At 35.2% G+C, this 16,233-nt stretch overlaps 1 protein-coding gene across 2 annotated transcripts in view; it reads right to left on the minus strand.

Moving 5' to 3' along the window:
* The window catches only part of Zir (dedicator of cytokinesis), a 49,862-nt gene extending 35,123 nt beyond the window's left edge, over positions 1-14,739 (minus strand). For both annotated transcript variants that reach the window (XM_089630897.1, XM_089630896.1), the window contains exons 1-11: positions 14,598-14,739; positions 14,270-14,345; positions 13,526-13,686; positions 12,932-13,148; positions 5,924-6,258; positions 4,540-4,819; positions 3,464-3,650; positions 2,771-2,961; positions 1,521-1,701; positions 1,283-1,434; positions 1,067-1,185 (exon numbers count right to left, since the gene is read on the minus strand). In XM_089630897.1, coding sequence (XP_089487023.1) covers positions 1,067-1,185; positions 1,283-1,434; positions 1,521-1,701; positions 2,771-2,961; positions 3,464-3,650; positions 4,540-4,819; positions 5,924-6,258; positions 12,932-13,148; positions 13,526-13,686; positions 14,270-14,345; positions 14,598-14,638 — 1,940 coding nt within the window. In that variant the 5' untranslated portion in view covers positions 14,639-14,739. The remainder of the gene's footprint in view (positions 1-1,066; positions 1,186-1,282; positions 1,435-1,520; positions 1,702-2,770; positions 2,962-3,463; positions 3,651-4,539; positions 4,820-5,923; positions 6,259-12,931; positions 13,149-13,525; positions 13,687-14,269; positions 14,346-14,597) is intronic.
* Between the last annotated feature and the right edge of the window lie 1,494 nt (positions 14,740-16,233).

The raw sequence follows: 16,233 nt of genomic DNA on the forward strand, positions 1-16,233 counted from the left end.
ATGAATGCTTTTGAAATAATTTGTATATCGCAGTGGTGACCCATGTGAGAGTCTACGCAGCATAACTTAGTAACAAAATTGTCCATATTCTAATGCACCCTGCCGACCAACACATGTAAATTCTGTCAGAACTGGCTGACCAATCACAGGGCATTTAAGTCTTTTACAGGTTTAACCATTTTTAAAACTAACTAACCATCACGCCGTTTCACCGCAAGGGTAGGCGGAGGGAACGGACCGTCAAATATCTCGGTCTTGATACACACTTCTTGCCTCATTCACATTCATATATCGTCTCATACGTACTCTTCTATTGTTCTGACTCTTAACATGGTCTGACTCAAGTATCTGGTTCACAATATAAAATAAGGCAATAAAATAAATAATTTATAATATTACAAATCTAAACAATACCACAACAATTTATTGTTTTTAATTTAAACACGGTACAGGACAAAATTTGAATCTGATTCACTTGATCGTGCCATGTCTTCCTCGGGCGTCCCCGACTTCTGCTACCATTCACATTGCGTCATATAGAATTGCTAGAATTGATATGCTTCCGGATTCCACAATGTAATACTAGAAGTCAGGATTTATTTCAGTGCAGAAATTCTGGGACTAACTACCATTTGTATTCCTCTTTGTCCAGAATACTAATGGAGGGAAACAATTATACCAAATCAGTGGACATATTAAATTTATCTTTAAACAAATATAAAGTGTTGTTAATGAAGAAATTCAGTTATGTACAATAAATAATGTAAATTTCTTAATGTGTTCATATGTAAAAGACCCGAATGAGGGTGTTAATTAATAAATAAATAAATATGTTCTCCATACACTCCTTTCTTCGCTCATTCGCTCTACATGGCCAAACCATCTAAGCGACCTTTTCTTAACCGTTTTTGAATGACGATTTATAATTTCTATATGTAATAAAACTTATGTATTCAGAATTAGTGTTTGTTGATCTATATGAATATATATATATATATATATTTTTAAGGGATAATATTTTTTCAGTCAAGTTCATCATTGCCGGAAGAATGATTAAATGTATTACTTGTTGTGGTAGGTGACTGTTGAATATGCTTCAGTTGTGAATTCCAAGGCAGAACTTCGGCCAAATATTGCATTCAGGGCTTGCGATTGGTCCTCCCCAGACATCAATTGAACTCGAACCTTCGAAGCAAATAAAAAAAAATATGACATAAAAACTTATTGTTCACAATCATGTTATCAAATAGGAAATATGTTAATAAAGATTAATGAAACTTACAGCAATGTTTCTGGCCGAACCAGTGCGAGACGCAAATGCTGTGAAGTTCAGGTCTTTGGGATAGATGTAGAGCAGGTTCCTATACTGGTAGTGGGGAACCATCAGCGGAAGCAGTGGAAATGGAAGGATTTCTTTACAAGGCTTACTGGCGTCTGAAACAGAATCAAACATCTCATCTGTGTGGAATCAGAAAGGCTTTTGTTGTGGATGAAGTAAGAAGATGTGATTAAAATATTACCTGTGTAAGGGTGAAGTTTTGCTAATTCCGGAGTCAGACCATTTTTGACGTCTTCGGGACAAGGAGAAATTTCCAACTTCAGTCCTCCAGTTATGTTTTTAAGTTTTTTCATAATGGAAGATGGCCGCTTCAACTCAAGGAGAAACTTGTACAAGTCTTCATCGCGTAGTTTATCACTTTCCTGTAACACTCGAATGGATTAGGTTAGGTTAGATAATAGGTAGGTTGTTAACCCTAGACTCCAATTCATCTATGGTGCCAATGTTTCGCAGTCATGGGAACAAGGCTCAAATACCTGGGAAGATACATTGTAAGATACACAGGGTTGTCATTAGACATGAGATATAGCCACATGTCTAATGACAACCCTGGTGAACTTTATCAAAGGGACAGGTTTACTGTTAAAGGAATGTGGTGAAATGATAGACAGTACAAATAAATCTCTATTTTGAAATAATAAAAATAAAAAAGAATACCCATTGAATGTGTTAAATAAAATAGATTGTTTCTCCTATCCTATTTATCAACAGCATAAAACAGGTGGATATCTTAAGCGTTGGAACAGTACAGTCGATTTACTCATTTACTACTAACCTTTTTTTATAAATGTGTCAAAAAAATGTCATAGAAGGATGGATGTACGATTATTGGAATTAATGGAAATATAGATCACCTGTTGTACAACATTCCATTTCAACACATTTTCCCATTTGAACAAAATAAGTACCCTAAAAAATTAACCTATAAAAAACTTTTTTTACCATTTTATTATTTTCATTTAAAAATACTATTTTCTTTTTTTTTTTGTTTGACTGAGGATTGAACCTTTCTCTCCAGGGACTAGTTTTTAACTGCTGTGAACTTTTATAATGTCTTTTAAATTTTTATTTTGATTTATTGTTATTTCTTTGGTTAGTCTGAGGATTGACTTTCCTCCCCGAAAACTGAAGTCAACCGCGTTAACAACTAAGCCAAATTCTAATTGAGTAGGAACGATATTTATTTAGTAAAATAACTGCTGTGATGTCAACCATTCAGAAAAATGCTTCTGTGTGGGAGTGTGTGTGCATGAGTGCCATCAAAAGTTGATAGAATGCATTATCATCGAAAACGAGTCTATCTGCTGAGTCTCAGCTCAATCGGATATCAGGAAGTTGGTTAATTTCCGCTTCCAAGATCTGCATTCATTCATTCACGAAAATAAAATTGAAATACAAATACATAGATATATTTAAAAAATTAATTAATACCTGTTTGAAGAAGTTGGTAACAGTGATGGTGATGGGCTTGAAAGTAGCCAGACTCTGAGCCAGATCATCCGTGTTGCTGGTGGTGCTGGAGTAAGACATGGCGCGGCGCTCTAGTGAACCGCGGCGACACAATGAGCCCCCGGTGCCCTGGCGACGGAGCTGCTCCAGGCTACCTGCTGATGTCTTGCGGTCTGCAATGAAAACAAAATTAAGAGTGGCTATTGATAAACAATCTTTCAAAACTAGTAAAAAAAGTGTTGACTTATGCAAAAACAGGCAATCAAATAATATAACATCAAAACCCATATATATCTTTTCTTTCCTTAAAAATATCCTTCTCACAGCATCCCCAAAGATGACAAAAACTATGATGTTTATCTCTGTGGATTTCCTATAAACATAAACAAGGCTAGAAGTCATACATGCTGGCTTGTCTCACATCACCTCTGAATGAGCAATAAGTTCATAAATGACCAGTAAAAAATCAGAGTTGTAGAGGATCATAACCCTTGTTTGCGCAGACTAATTTTTCTTGTTAATCAGTACAACAATATGTAGTTCCACTTATCGGAATAAAGTAGATCTGTTTCATGGCCAATGTTAGTTGTTGTGTACAGAAAGTAATAAGGGAGGAATAGCAGAAGGTATAAAGGTTGAATGAGAGAATTATAGAGATATTTTGAGGTAGCTTACCAAGACTATTGCTCTGTGAAGTGGAAGAGATGGAGTCTCTGTCGGAACCAGCAGACATTTCCCTTTCCAGACTGCTAGGCCCATTGATAACGCTCATGAGATATATGGCTGTCCAAGCAAAAGGCATCCGGTACTTTCCCAGTCGCTCGCAGGCTGCTATTGCGCCGGCTTTCACCTTTTCTCTATTCTGGAAACAGAAATTTAAAATATAATATTTTATGATTATGAATGAAGCAAGGATTTTGTCTCAAGACGGACAGGGTTGTATAGCATCTACTTTTCTGTTTACTCTTACCCTCTGCAGTAAAATGGTAAAAAAAAAAGTAGTACAATTCACTGCCAGATATCATGGGAAAAAACACAGTTTATGCTAATTTCACATTTGTGATTTAGCAGTGAGATTCAGCCACTTCATCATTTAATATGTAAATTGCAGGACTATACACATTATCGACTTAACCGCACAATAGTTTTTGATATACAAAATTTGGGAGGCAGGTATGGGTACCACCGCCCCGGGAACAATTTATTGGATAACCAACACATCTGCCGTAGGTCACCCAAAGTGGTTCACTGCGTTTGGTAACTTAGCACGGGTACCCGGGTTAATGTGGTGAGGTTTGTCCGGGTCTTGGTGGCGGATGCATCTGCCCACCGGCGTGGCAGGCGAGATCGCAAGAGACTGGTTGAGGAAGACCTTTTGACCTCTCCAGCAAGCAAGACTCTCTCGGAACATCGCCTTGCACCGCTTGCAGTGGGAGGGATAGATTCATACGTTGGTCACTCAACAACCCCTCATGCCTTTTTCCTTCCCAGAGCTTCCTCTCCTTACTTCTCTAAAAAGGCCTAAGCCCTGAGAGGAATTATTTTCCTCAGGGCCTCGTATGTGGAGCAAAAGTAAAATGAACGCAGCTAAACGCACTGCTAAATCATGCTGCTAAGCTGTCAATGTGAGACTAGCCTTAGGAAGCAAAATAATAAAAGTTTATGGACAGTTCATCAAAGAAATAAATAATGTTGTATTGTATATTTTATATTGATATTGATGATTATACTGGTTTCATTTATTTTTTTACCTTGTCTTCTTTGATGTAGGGCTCCACACACTCTGTTATATCCCCCTGCAGCACCTTCTCTAGTCGGATGACCAGGAACAGATCGGGGGTGGGGTGGGTGATGTCAAATACAGCGCTGCGACTCAGGGTGGACACGTCGCAGGTGGGGATGTGTGAGGCCAGCATCTGCTTGATGGTATCGGAGTTCAGGTCAAAGTAGAAGTTCTCAGATACCTTCTTCTTCTCTTTGGCGTCGTATAGCGCCATTGAGGCGAATATGGGCTCCACTTCTAGATCCAATCTAAAATATAAATGATAAAGAATAAGAAAAACTTTTTCGAGATAAGACAACTGAGAAATTGATCCAACAAGAATATTTGATCATTATATCCAGAGTAAATCTCAAAGTGTTTCAGATATCAGAACCTGCTACCTAAATGTATTGCTTACATATAAAATCATGCAGCCAGTGCTCATTCATTGTAAGGGTGTATAAGATTGTAAATTTGTACTTGTCGCATCTCATAGTGCGACTTATTACTCCTCGTATTGGAGATTTTAAATTTGTATAATATACTAGCTTTCTACAGTTCCGCATTCCAGTCCAGAGATATTGCGTTATGTCTTCCTCGGTCGTCCCCGACTTTTTCTACTATTCAAACTACTCTCTAAAAACTCCTGGCACTAATAAGAACAAACCTGTCCAATATTTGAGTCTATAGGGCACAAACAAAGAAACATTATTATACATATACACATATATAGACTGCATAGACCTGTGAAAAATGATTGGAATATCTAAATTCTTGACAAATCAGTTCCAATTTTGAAAAAAGCAATTATAATAATTTTCTGTTAAAAATATTATAGTTTGTACTTCATTGCTTGATTTTGAAAATGATGACACTTAAGAGTTCATTGAACCGGAGTTATAGACAGTCACATCCGAAATTGGAATTTTGTAATTACATATATTATATCTTGCACAATATTCCAACATTTGGCAATTTGATGAAGAACTTTGAAATTAGTTAATATATTTTTCCGCTTTCATATAATCCGGGCCTCTTTTAGACCCGCATTAATAAATCCCTTCCTTCAGCCCCTACCTTAACCCGTTTCATAACGCTGCCCAACCAGGTGGCAATATAGCTTCTCTGCCTTTACACTGTACAGACAGGGGCACTCTTGTGAGGCGTCACATAAAAAAGGGTTATTTTGAGGATGTGCCTATAAGTAAATCAAAAATTTAAATAAATCCCTTTTTATCTTTTGTGTCAATGCTTGGTTTATAATTCAGGATTCCATGCCACACATTAGAAGAGGCAATAACATATTTACCATGATTACTTACAAATAAGTTACTTTGATAAACCCAATGTGAATGATATATTATTTGAATTACCTCAATTGCAAACACTTCACCAAGATCCTATGCCCCATGATTTCACTGGGCGCTTCTGCCTGCGTCCGCTTCTCCACGCTTTCCTCATCATCCACGTACGAAGCGTAGAGCCCCAGCAGGCCCCCGCGCCGGCCTTCCATGCGGCGCCCCTCGTTGATAAGGTCCAGTTGGTCGGGGGGACGGCGCTCCAGCAGGTCGGGCAGCAGCGGGTCAGAGGAGGAGCTGCGCAGGTCCAGGGAGGCCCAGGAGCCCCTCGGGGTCAGGGTGTCGTTGCATGAGGAAGCCGAAGAGATTGACGACACGGATTGGCGGCCACTCGAAGGTTGGGAGTAGCCCTAAAGAGAGAAATAGGAAGTTAGAATGGGGTATTTTCATGGGGTGTGGAAAATCACCAACGCTGCCTGGCGTGACGTCAATGCCGCCGAATTTATGAACACATTATTTTGGCGGCAAATTGAAAAAGGTACATTTTAAATTGTTACAGAAAATTTATTCGTGAACATAAAAATAAAATAAAAATACATTCATCATCGTAATTTTGTTCTTAATTTTTTCAAGAATAAAAAAAAAAAACAGTGAAAATACCCTATTATCGTTTTTAGGCGTATAATTCAATTTTTCTTATGATTGTTATATTTATTTATTTATTACACGCCCTAGTGGGCTTTTCTTTTAAAAAAAATACAAGCATTTTGTATCAGAGTAAACACTTAAAAATTAATACAATAAAGAAGAATGCAAACATAATGGCAAAAATGAATTCTCACGCATATAATTGAATTTAAAAGATTCAACAAAACAAAATAGTAGAAGCGGAGAAGTTATATGGGTACATAGGTCTATTTGTGTCTAGAAGAATAAAAGTGATAGAATATACAACATTTATACTGATTAGTTTTCAAATGAAATATATCACCCAGATCAGAATATTTGTTTCCGAGATTGTGAAGTCTCGGAATCGGAGAATTTTGGTAAGCTAGTGTCCTGGTGTTATTGAAGTAAAAAGGTAAGAAATGTCGGCATGATTTTTTGGGAACATGGATATTGATACATTGAAGTAATTCGGGACAGTCAATTTTAAAATGTAGTATTCTTTGTAACAGTATTAAATCTGTGCTTATTCTTCTTTCTGAAAGTTTCAATAGAGACATTTTATCCAAGAGGTACCTAATTGTACTTTATGTTTTGTATTGGAATATGCAATTTATAATTTATAAACCTTAGAAACTTCCGTTGAATCTTTTCAATGTTATCTGAATGAATATTGAAAAATGGAGACCATAACGTAGAGTTATACTCATTGGCATCTGACAAGGGTTTTATATAACATAATAAATGTTCCTAAATTATTGAAATCTTTTGCAGCTCTCAAAACAAAGCCAAGAGTCTTTAGGGCATTGTTGATAATATTATTAATATGACATACAAAGGTGAGTTTACTGTTGAACATAATGCCTAGATAATCGAACATATTGCTGCCAGATCCATTGTAATCTCATTTTTTTTAAATTACACTGGTCGACATTTATTTTTTTAAGTGCTGTCCCTTAAGCATAGCTAATTTTTTTATATGTATTTAGTATCCATAAACACGAAATGAAACAAAAAAATTTTTTAATAGGTCAGGTTTTTTTATTATTCAACAAAGTTTTTTTACATAATTCTTCCATAGTATGACGGGTACTTACTTAACAAAATTTCCAAACTAATTCAATTTAATTTTTTTTGCTCCTGATTTGCGCTTGTGAGTATTTTGAAAGTCTCTCTGCAGGGTTCAGCAAAAGTCTGCTAGCATAGATGAACTCCACTTTCCTTGGTATCAATTTTTCATATCCGCAATGTCCTGGTGAAATCGTTCGCCGTGCTCGTCACTGACATCTCCCATATTTTCGGGGAAAAAATTCAAATGAGAGTGAAGGAAGTGTATTTTTAGTGACATGTTACATCCCATATTTTTATAGACTATGAGCATTTCAGACACAATGCTGATATAGTCTTCACTTTTATGACTTCCAAGAAAGTTCTCGACAACATTCTTGAAGGCTGACCAAGCGGCTAGCTCAACTGGTCTCAACACTACGTGGGTCAATCCGCACCAAATCATCCAGGCCATGTCACCCACCATCTCAGATTTTGATGAAACTTTAAATTTTTAATCCTTCCATATAGATAAGAAAATATACCAAATTTTACCTTCCTACCTCAACTCGTTTTTTTTTTATGGGCAGTTGAAGTTTGGGCAAAATAAGCGTTTTTACATATTCCGAGCACTCCGGAAGAGCTTGTACCTTCAATGAAAAAAAATTGTATCTTTGTCATTTATAGTGCAAATGCAATGAAAATTTTCAATATTATCAAGAAAACTATGCTGATTGCAGAAAAAAATAAATAAACCCTTTACATTTATCTACTTGACTTTAAAAAATTACCAAAAGTAATTTTTTAAGTAATTTTTGGGACGGAAAAGGTACTTTACAAAAAAGCAATATCTCGGGAAGGTACAGTGTTAATGAAGTAATTTTTTTATTTATTCATATCTACAAATAGCATAGAATCACATACAAAAATAAAATTCATGGCATTTTACTTGCTTCAATAAATAAAATCCATTTTAAACTTTTTTCAAACTTTTTGTAATTTTTTTTTATTCTTATCTACAATAAACATAGTACAACCTAAAAAAATAAAACTCATGGTATTTTGTGTGCTTCACAGTGTAGAAACGTTTTTAAAATAAGAAATCTTTATCATACAGAATTGTTCTAGGTTTTTTTAAATCTAGATACAAAAATAAATAAAATCCATTTTAAACTTTTTTCAAACTTTTTGTGATTTTTTTTATATCTATTTTTAGTTTGTAATTGGGCAAGTTATAGTTTAGGTATATAGCTAGTAATATAGGTTGAATGAATGGACTAATATCAAAGAAACAGTCCTAGAGACACGTCACTACATGGAAATGATGTATCTGCAACAAGAACAAGACAGAACATGAAAATTACTATCTGCCTCATCACTAAGTTTGCAGGATACTACATGCTTTGTTTCCTCTGACATGCTTAGTTCTGAGTCAGCTTCAAAGCAGTGATCATCTATATAAATACAGTAGTTGTTTCTCACAGTGTCAAGCTTGTGTGTAATTTCAGATGACTTGGAACATGATGTAAGTTTCGTTTACGAAACTCAAAAAATTGTTGCTCAATTTTTAAATCAAAAATTTCCCCAAATTCAAAGTGTTCATTATTTTACTGATGGTTGCGCAGCGCAATATAAAAACTGCAAAAACTTTTTAAATCTGTGTCACCATCAAAAAGACTTCAACTTGAAAGCATGTTGGTCGTTTTTTGCTACGAGTCATGGGAAATCTCCCTGTGATGGAATAGGTGGAACAGTAAAACGTCTTCTAACTAGAGAAAGTTTGCAACTTGGCCCTGGCAACACTATCACAACTGTAGACAAAACTTTTAAGTTTTGTCAGTCGAGAGTAGAAAATATATATTTTTACTTGCTGAGAAAAGAAAGCTTATTCACTTGCAGGCAACAATTACAGCAGCGTTTTTCACAAGCTAAAACAATACCAGGCACTCGAGGTTTCCACTGCTTTATTCCTCTGTCTGAAAATGAAGTTGGCACAAAAAGGATAAGTTCAGATTCAGATTATGCTTTGATTTTTAACTTCAGTGGGGAACGAAATCGCTCTGAGCAACTAAGTATGGTACAAATTTGTACAAACTCTTATGTAGCTTGCGTATATGACAACCATTGGTTTTTTGGACTTGTGGTTTCCAAAGATGAAGACGAGTGTGATGTATCAATCAAGTTTATGCATCCTTTTGGCCCAGCTCCATCCTTTTACTGGCCACATCAAAAAGAAGATATTTGTTTTGTTCCACTACAAAATATTTTTAATATCGTTGACCCTCCCACAACAAAAGGTTCAGGAAGAGCTTACTACTTTCTTGAAAAAGACGTTCATCATGCTGATCAAAAGTTCAACCATCTTATGGGTCAGATCAAGAATAAAAGTAAAAAATGAACTTGAACATTTATTTGTAAACAATATTATTGTAATGTACTTTCATTTAACCTAATCCTACATTGCCTGTTTTATTTTTATTGTATTTGTTTTTTAAAGAGTTAACTTTGTATTGAAAAGAGTTAAAAAGTTGATCTTGTTATAAAATATTGCTATGGTGTATGCATTCAGGGTAAGGAACAAGGTACATTATTTTGTTGGTGCCTTAAGCTTACATTGCAAGCTTACCAGCATGTTGTAAAGGACCGAATAAGTTTGACTTTTTTTATTTGCAAATACAGTATCTAGATTTTAAAAAACTTGGAACAATTCTGTATGATTAAGATTTCTCATTTTAAAAACGTTTCTACACTGTGAAGCACACAAAATACCAGGAGTTTTATTTTTTTAGGTTGTACTATGTTTATTGTAGATAAGAATAAAAAAAAAATTACAAAAAGTTTGAAAAAAGTTTAAAATGGATTTTATTTATTGAAGCAAGTAAAATGCCATGAATTTTATTTTTGTATGTGATTCTATGCTATTTGTAGATATGAATAAAAAAAAAATTACTTCATTAACACTGTACCTTCCCGAGATATTGCTTTTTTGTAAAGTACCTTTTCCGTCCCAAAAATTACTTAAAAAATTACTTTTGGTAATTTTTTAAAGTCAAGTAGATAAATGTAAAGGGTTTATTTATTTTTTTCTGCAATCAGCATAGTTTTCTTGATAATATTGAAAATTTTCATTGCATTTGCACTATAAATGACAAAGATACAATTTTTTTTCATTGAAGGTACAAGCTCTTCCGGAGTGCTCGGAATATGTAAAAATGCTTATTTTGCCCAAACTTCAACTGCCCATAAAAAAAACGAGTTGAGGTAGGAAGGTAAAATTTGGTATATTTTCTTATCTATATGGAAGGATTAAAAATTTAAAGTTTCATCAAAATCTGAGATGGTGGGTGACAAATCCAAAATTTTCTGGATGATTTGGTGCGGATTGACCCTGTTATAAAATTCGGATCAGTCAAAACTTCCCTTATTTGTGGTCCCACAAATATTCCTTCTTTAATTTTTGCGTCGCTGACCTTAGGAAACTTTTGCTTTAAGTAAATCATGCCATTTCCATCCTTAGAGAAGCCTTTTGAAAAAATTTCATCAAACCCAATTTAACGTGTAAGGGTGTAAGTAAGATATCTTTAGATTTTACTAAAGGAGCATGTTGAACATTCTTCGTGCCAGGTTTAAGGTGCTTTCTAGTAGACCAGTCCTTCTTGGCATAATGGTTTTTCCTGTCTCTGCTGTCCCACTCACACAGAAAACAACAATACTTTGTGTATCCCGCTTGCAGTCCTAGTAGGAGCCCTATTATTTTTAGATCACCACATATTTTTCATTCGTATTTTACAAATTTATTTTTTGTTAACAGCAGCTTCATGTTGTCATAGTTCTCTTTCATGTTTGCAGCATGACCAAATGGAATGGATGGTGAAAAATCAAAAAATCAATGATAACTCACGAATAAAAATGAATTAATACACATTTTAGTAAAACTTAAAACCCATAAAAACCTGACGTGATAGAAAAAAACTAATCACATATCAGAAATCAGCGTGAAATTTCCTGTCAGATTTGCCTACTTTCGTTAAAGGGACAAAAAATGTGTTGACCAGTGTTATTTTATCATTTGACACATTTAACAAAAAGAAAAGATTTAACAGGGTTTATAACCTCTTAAGGGAGTTCGAGAGAAGTTCAAATATTGTTAAAAAAAAAATATTATTATAAAAATTCATATTATTATTAATACGAGGTTTCCACAAACACCGCCGTATGGTGTATGTCCATACCTTTATTGCATATTTTTTTACAGACGTACACAGTACGGCCATACTCTATTAAAGGTTAATGGTAGGACCATAATGATTATAGTACATAGTCGTATTCAGAAAACGATGTTAAATTTGCAAAGTTGAACCTAAAAAACTACACAGTGTCCGGAAACTCGTAGTACAATCAGGAAACTGGTGAATCTACATAATATTTTCAGTCAATTTGGTGGCACAACTTTTTGATTTGAGCTTTTGTTTCGTTTTCGAGTAAATGTAATGAATTTTTTTAGATTAAATTTGAAAAGAAATCAGTCGCTAGGGGGTTGATATCAGCTAGTCCTTTAAAATGTGTCGAAGTGGATCCGGCTATAAAAGTTTTTTTTAACCCTTAAGTTGCTGAAAAAATAGGAAAAAGTAAAAAAAAAAAATATATATCAAAATGCTCAGATCTAAAAAAAATAATATTTTTTGACTGATGTAAATTTACCAGTTATCCGCTTGTGCTACGAGCTTTTGGACACTGTGTATAACAGATATTATTTTTTCCAAATGAGAGCAAAAAAAAAACATTACAATCAATTATCTGATATCTGATACAATATTCTATATGAGACCAACGATGTAAGTGGTATACGCTTTCGACTACAGATCCGAAGGTCGCGGGTTCGAACAAGGCGTGCGCAAATAAATTTTATTTGATTAATTTGTGTTATTTCACAATTAATTCATTTAAAATAATATATAGTATATTTGCGGCACGTTCCAGAGTGGAAGATACTCTCAGTATCGCCCTGGTGTAAGACCACCATTCAGAATTGAAACGTTGCTTGAAATGGCTTTAGCCGTGTTTGGTGACCAGATCTGAATAGCCAGGTACTTCCCCACCTTCCTCTTCCCCATCTCCCTCCCCTCCCCAATACCCTCAGCCTCACAACATACCCCAATTGGGGATGCCATAGTCTCACTGGCTCCAGACGGGAGCAGTTGGGACTCTTGTGCGGTAACACTGTAAAAAAAAAAAAAATAAAAAAAAAAAAAAATAAAAAAAAAAAAATAAAAAAAAATAAAAAAATACAGCAGACCGGTTTAGCCTTCAAGATTAGATGTTTCAAGTTAAAAGGGCAGATTATTTTATTTATCGGAAAAAGATTTTAACCTGCAGCGTAAGCTCCTCGCTAGGTGTAGACACCAGCTGAGGATCGATGTCCACCTCATAGTCTTGTCTTGGGATGCTCTGCATCAGCGCATGCCTCTCGTTGAGCCTCTCTCGAGAGACGCTGGAGCCGGAGAAGTTGCGGTAGTGGTAGTCCACGGCGATCCAGTCTGAAGTGTGGCAGCGGACACATTCGCGAACGTGGAGTGGAACTTCGCATCTGGAAAGCGATATTTATTTAATAGTGTCAAATGCCTTATGCATAAATTTTCAGCAGATACAAATTCTTTATTTATTTCATTTATTCTACTTTATTAATTACATTACATTGGTGATGTACTGTGCCTGTCTCACTAGTAAATCCTGTGTCCTGACATAAGCTTTTACAATAAAACAACAACACAATATTAGGTACATAATATATAAAAATAAATCAATATTTTAATACTTATAAACAGGTTTTAATAAAATTGTTGATATTTGATCTGTATTGTTTGAATTACTCCCTTTTCAAAAATGTTATGCTAAGTGAAACGGTTTGTACTATAAAAGATAAAATCTAATAAAAGTAATATTGCTAATGGATTGACGACTCACAGGTCCTCCTCGGGCATGACATGTTTGATGGTTCTGATGCGACGGGGCACAATGTTAACTTCAAGGTCGTGTGCGGGGTAGGAGAGGGGGTCCCGGTCAGTCACCAGGCGGGCGGACAGCTCCTCCCAGTCCGGGGGCTCCACCGTGTCACTGAGCGACATCTGCAAAATTTATGTCATGTAATATATTTACAGAGGTATGAATTTTATAAGCAAACATCATTCATTGTGTTAAGTTTACTCACTGTGTATAAAAGTTGTTATTTTGAATAATTTAGTTTTTGTCTTGAATATGTAGTACCACTACCAGAGGTTTGGGAAGAATTCACATATAATATCACAATAATCATGGCAACACAACAATTTGGAATTGGAATTAGGAGAGAAAAAATGAGTGAGCTGCAAAAAGTGTTAACTGGAAAACAATGTGGGGAGGATGGAAGAGGCCTTAAGCCGGCATAAAATAAATAAACGACCTGAATAAAAATAATGCAATACATACAAACTTTTATTGATTGTATGTTATGATTTTTGGTCTTCCGAAAGAAAAATCAATAAAACATGTATTCATAATATTGCGCTAAGACAAAAGTAAAAGTAACATTGTATAACAAAACACCCTTACTAAAACCACAAAGGTCTGTCACCAATGGTGCAGACAATAATAAAAATAATCAATTAAGCACAACACCTATCAAATCTTTGTATAAAGTATATTACTAGGATATGTAAATTGAACACTTACCGAAGATGAGCAGCCCGATATGCTGCCAGACTTGGTCTGAAAGGATACAGTCCTTCTTACTTCCGCTCCATGCGATCTACACAAATAATTTTCTAAATCAACAACACGAAACGAATTCACTTACGTCTGCTCAGAAATAGGACTTTATTTTTAGAGAATATAATGAAAGAATCATCGAGTAACGTAGATTTTTAAACAAACATGAGTATGTTTATGTTTCCTGTAAGCTAAGTGCACATCCTGCATACATAAACACATTTATTGACTGATTGACTCCCGCATTGCAGGTTTGATGAACTTGGGCGAGGCATTACAAAATCATATTTACCCCGTAAGTTTTTGAGAGAACGATTTCTGCGCCGCTAACATATTGAAATTAAATGATAAAACTATTAGACTGTTTAACCATCACCGTATAATGTTTACCGATAAATTATAAACAATATTATCTGACTCAAGTTTTTGCACAACATGAGTAATGTCAAAAAATTGTTTACTAGCGTGACATTAGGCACGGTTGCTGGTTGCTGAAAATCTGCAATTTTGACATAAGTTAAATAAAATTTTCATAGATGTCACTGATACTTTTGTTTACCGCTTTATCGTTTCATTTTGTGATTCGCTAAAAGATGTCGTTAGTTAAACCGGACTGAAAGAAAACGTGAAAATGACTTGACGACAAAAATTTGTTTATTTTTGAGACGGCTGGCGTTTATTTATGCGTCAGACTGCCAAGATGAAAAATTAGGTTGGTGTTACGTTTTCAATATGATATTAAAGCGAAAAATTGTTTTTGGTCTATTGCTATTCGAAGAAATATAAGTCGTGTTCCAATTCTATTAGTATTATGTCAAATAGGTAATATGTATATTATTTTTTTTTTTAATGTGAGACCGCGCAAGAGTCCCAACTATTCCCAACCGTCCGGGGCCAGTAAGACTATGGCATCCACAATTGGGGTATGTTGTGAGGCTGAAGGTAGTGGGGAGGTGAAGGGGATGAGAAAGAGGAAGGTGGGGAAGTACTTGGCTATTCAGATCTGGTCAACAAATACGGCCAACGCCATTTCAAGCAATGTTTCAAGTCTGATTCGGAGGCGGTACTAGAGTATCTTTCACTCTGAAACGTGCCGCAAATATACTATATATTATTTTAAATAAGTAAATGTGAAGTAATATAAATTAATCAAATAAAATTTACTTGCGCACGTCGGAATTTGAACCAGCGACATCCAGCTTGATAGTCGAGAGCCTTACCCCATGACTACGGATGCCGTCAAAAAGTATTATACAGGATGCGGCGCGGGAGCTTCTTTATTTAAAAAAATCATAAAACGAAAAGTATTGCAGATATTTTTATTATTTTTCCTTTACATAGTACATGCACAATTAAAAAAAATACTTCTAGAAAATGTTATCTTGAAAGTGGCCTCCGTTCTGGTCAATTTATTTGGAGAGTCGAAATTGGAAGTTTCGGTCCACTTTGTCCAGCGTGTATGTCTCTAGGTTGGCAATAGCAGCACGAACATTGTTCTTCAGCTTACCCAGGGTCTTTTGACGATTGGTATATGCCAAGGATTTAAGATATATATCCCAATAAAAAATAATCGGAGGATGAAAAAATCCAGCGAGCGTGCTAGATAAAATGTATTATAGTAATCTTTTATAAGGTGTTTCGTAAATAGGTAACCTTTCCTTTGGGAGGTGTTAGGTAGGTTCCTACCTACCTAGGTAATATTCAAGTCATACGGCCAATTTTTAATGTCTCCGTCACATTTTGGTACAATAATTGTGTGTTTTATCTAAACATCTTGGTTTCCACATTTCCACTTTCGCCATTACAACCATATTGCGCGGTGATTTCATCTGGCATGAAATATTATTTTTAAATCATATTATATTATTTCATCACACGACTACGATTTTATAAGATGATATGAATTAGGCTGGAGAGGGAGAGTCACT

The sequence above is a fragment of the Hesperophylax consimilis genome, chromosome 4 (assembly GCF_061612785.1).
Source record: "Hesperophylax consimilis isolate HC1 chromosome 4, BYU_Hcon_1.0, whole genome shotgun sequence".
NCBI lineage: Eukaryota > Metazoa > Arthropoda > Insecta > Trichoptera > Limnephilidae > Hesperophylax > Hesperophylax consimilis.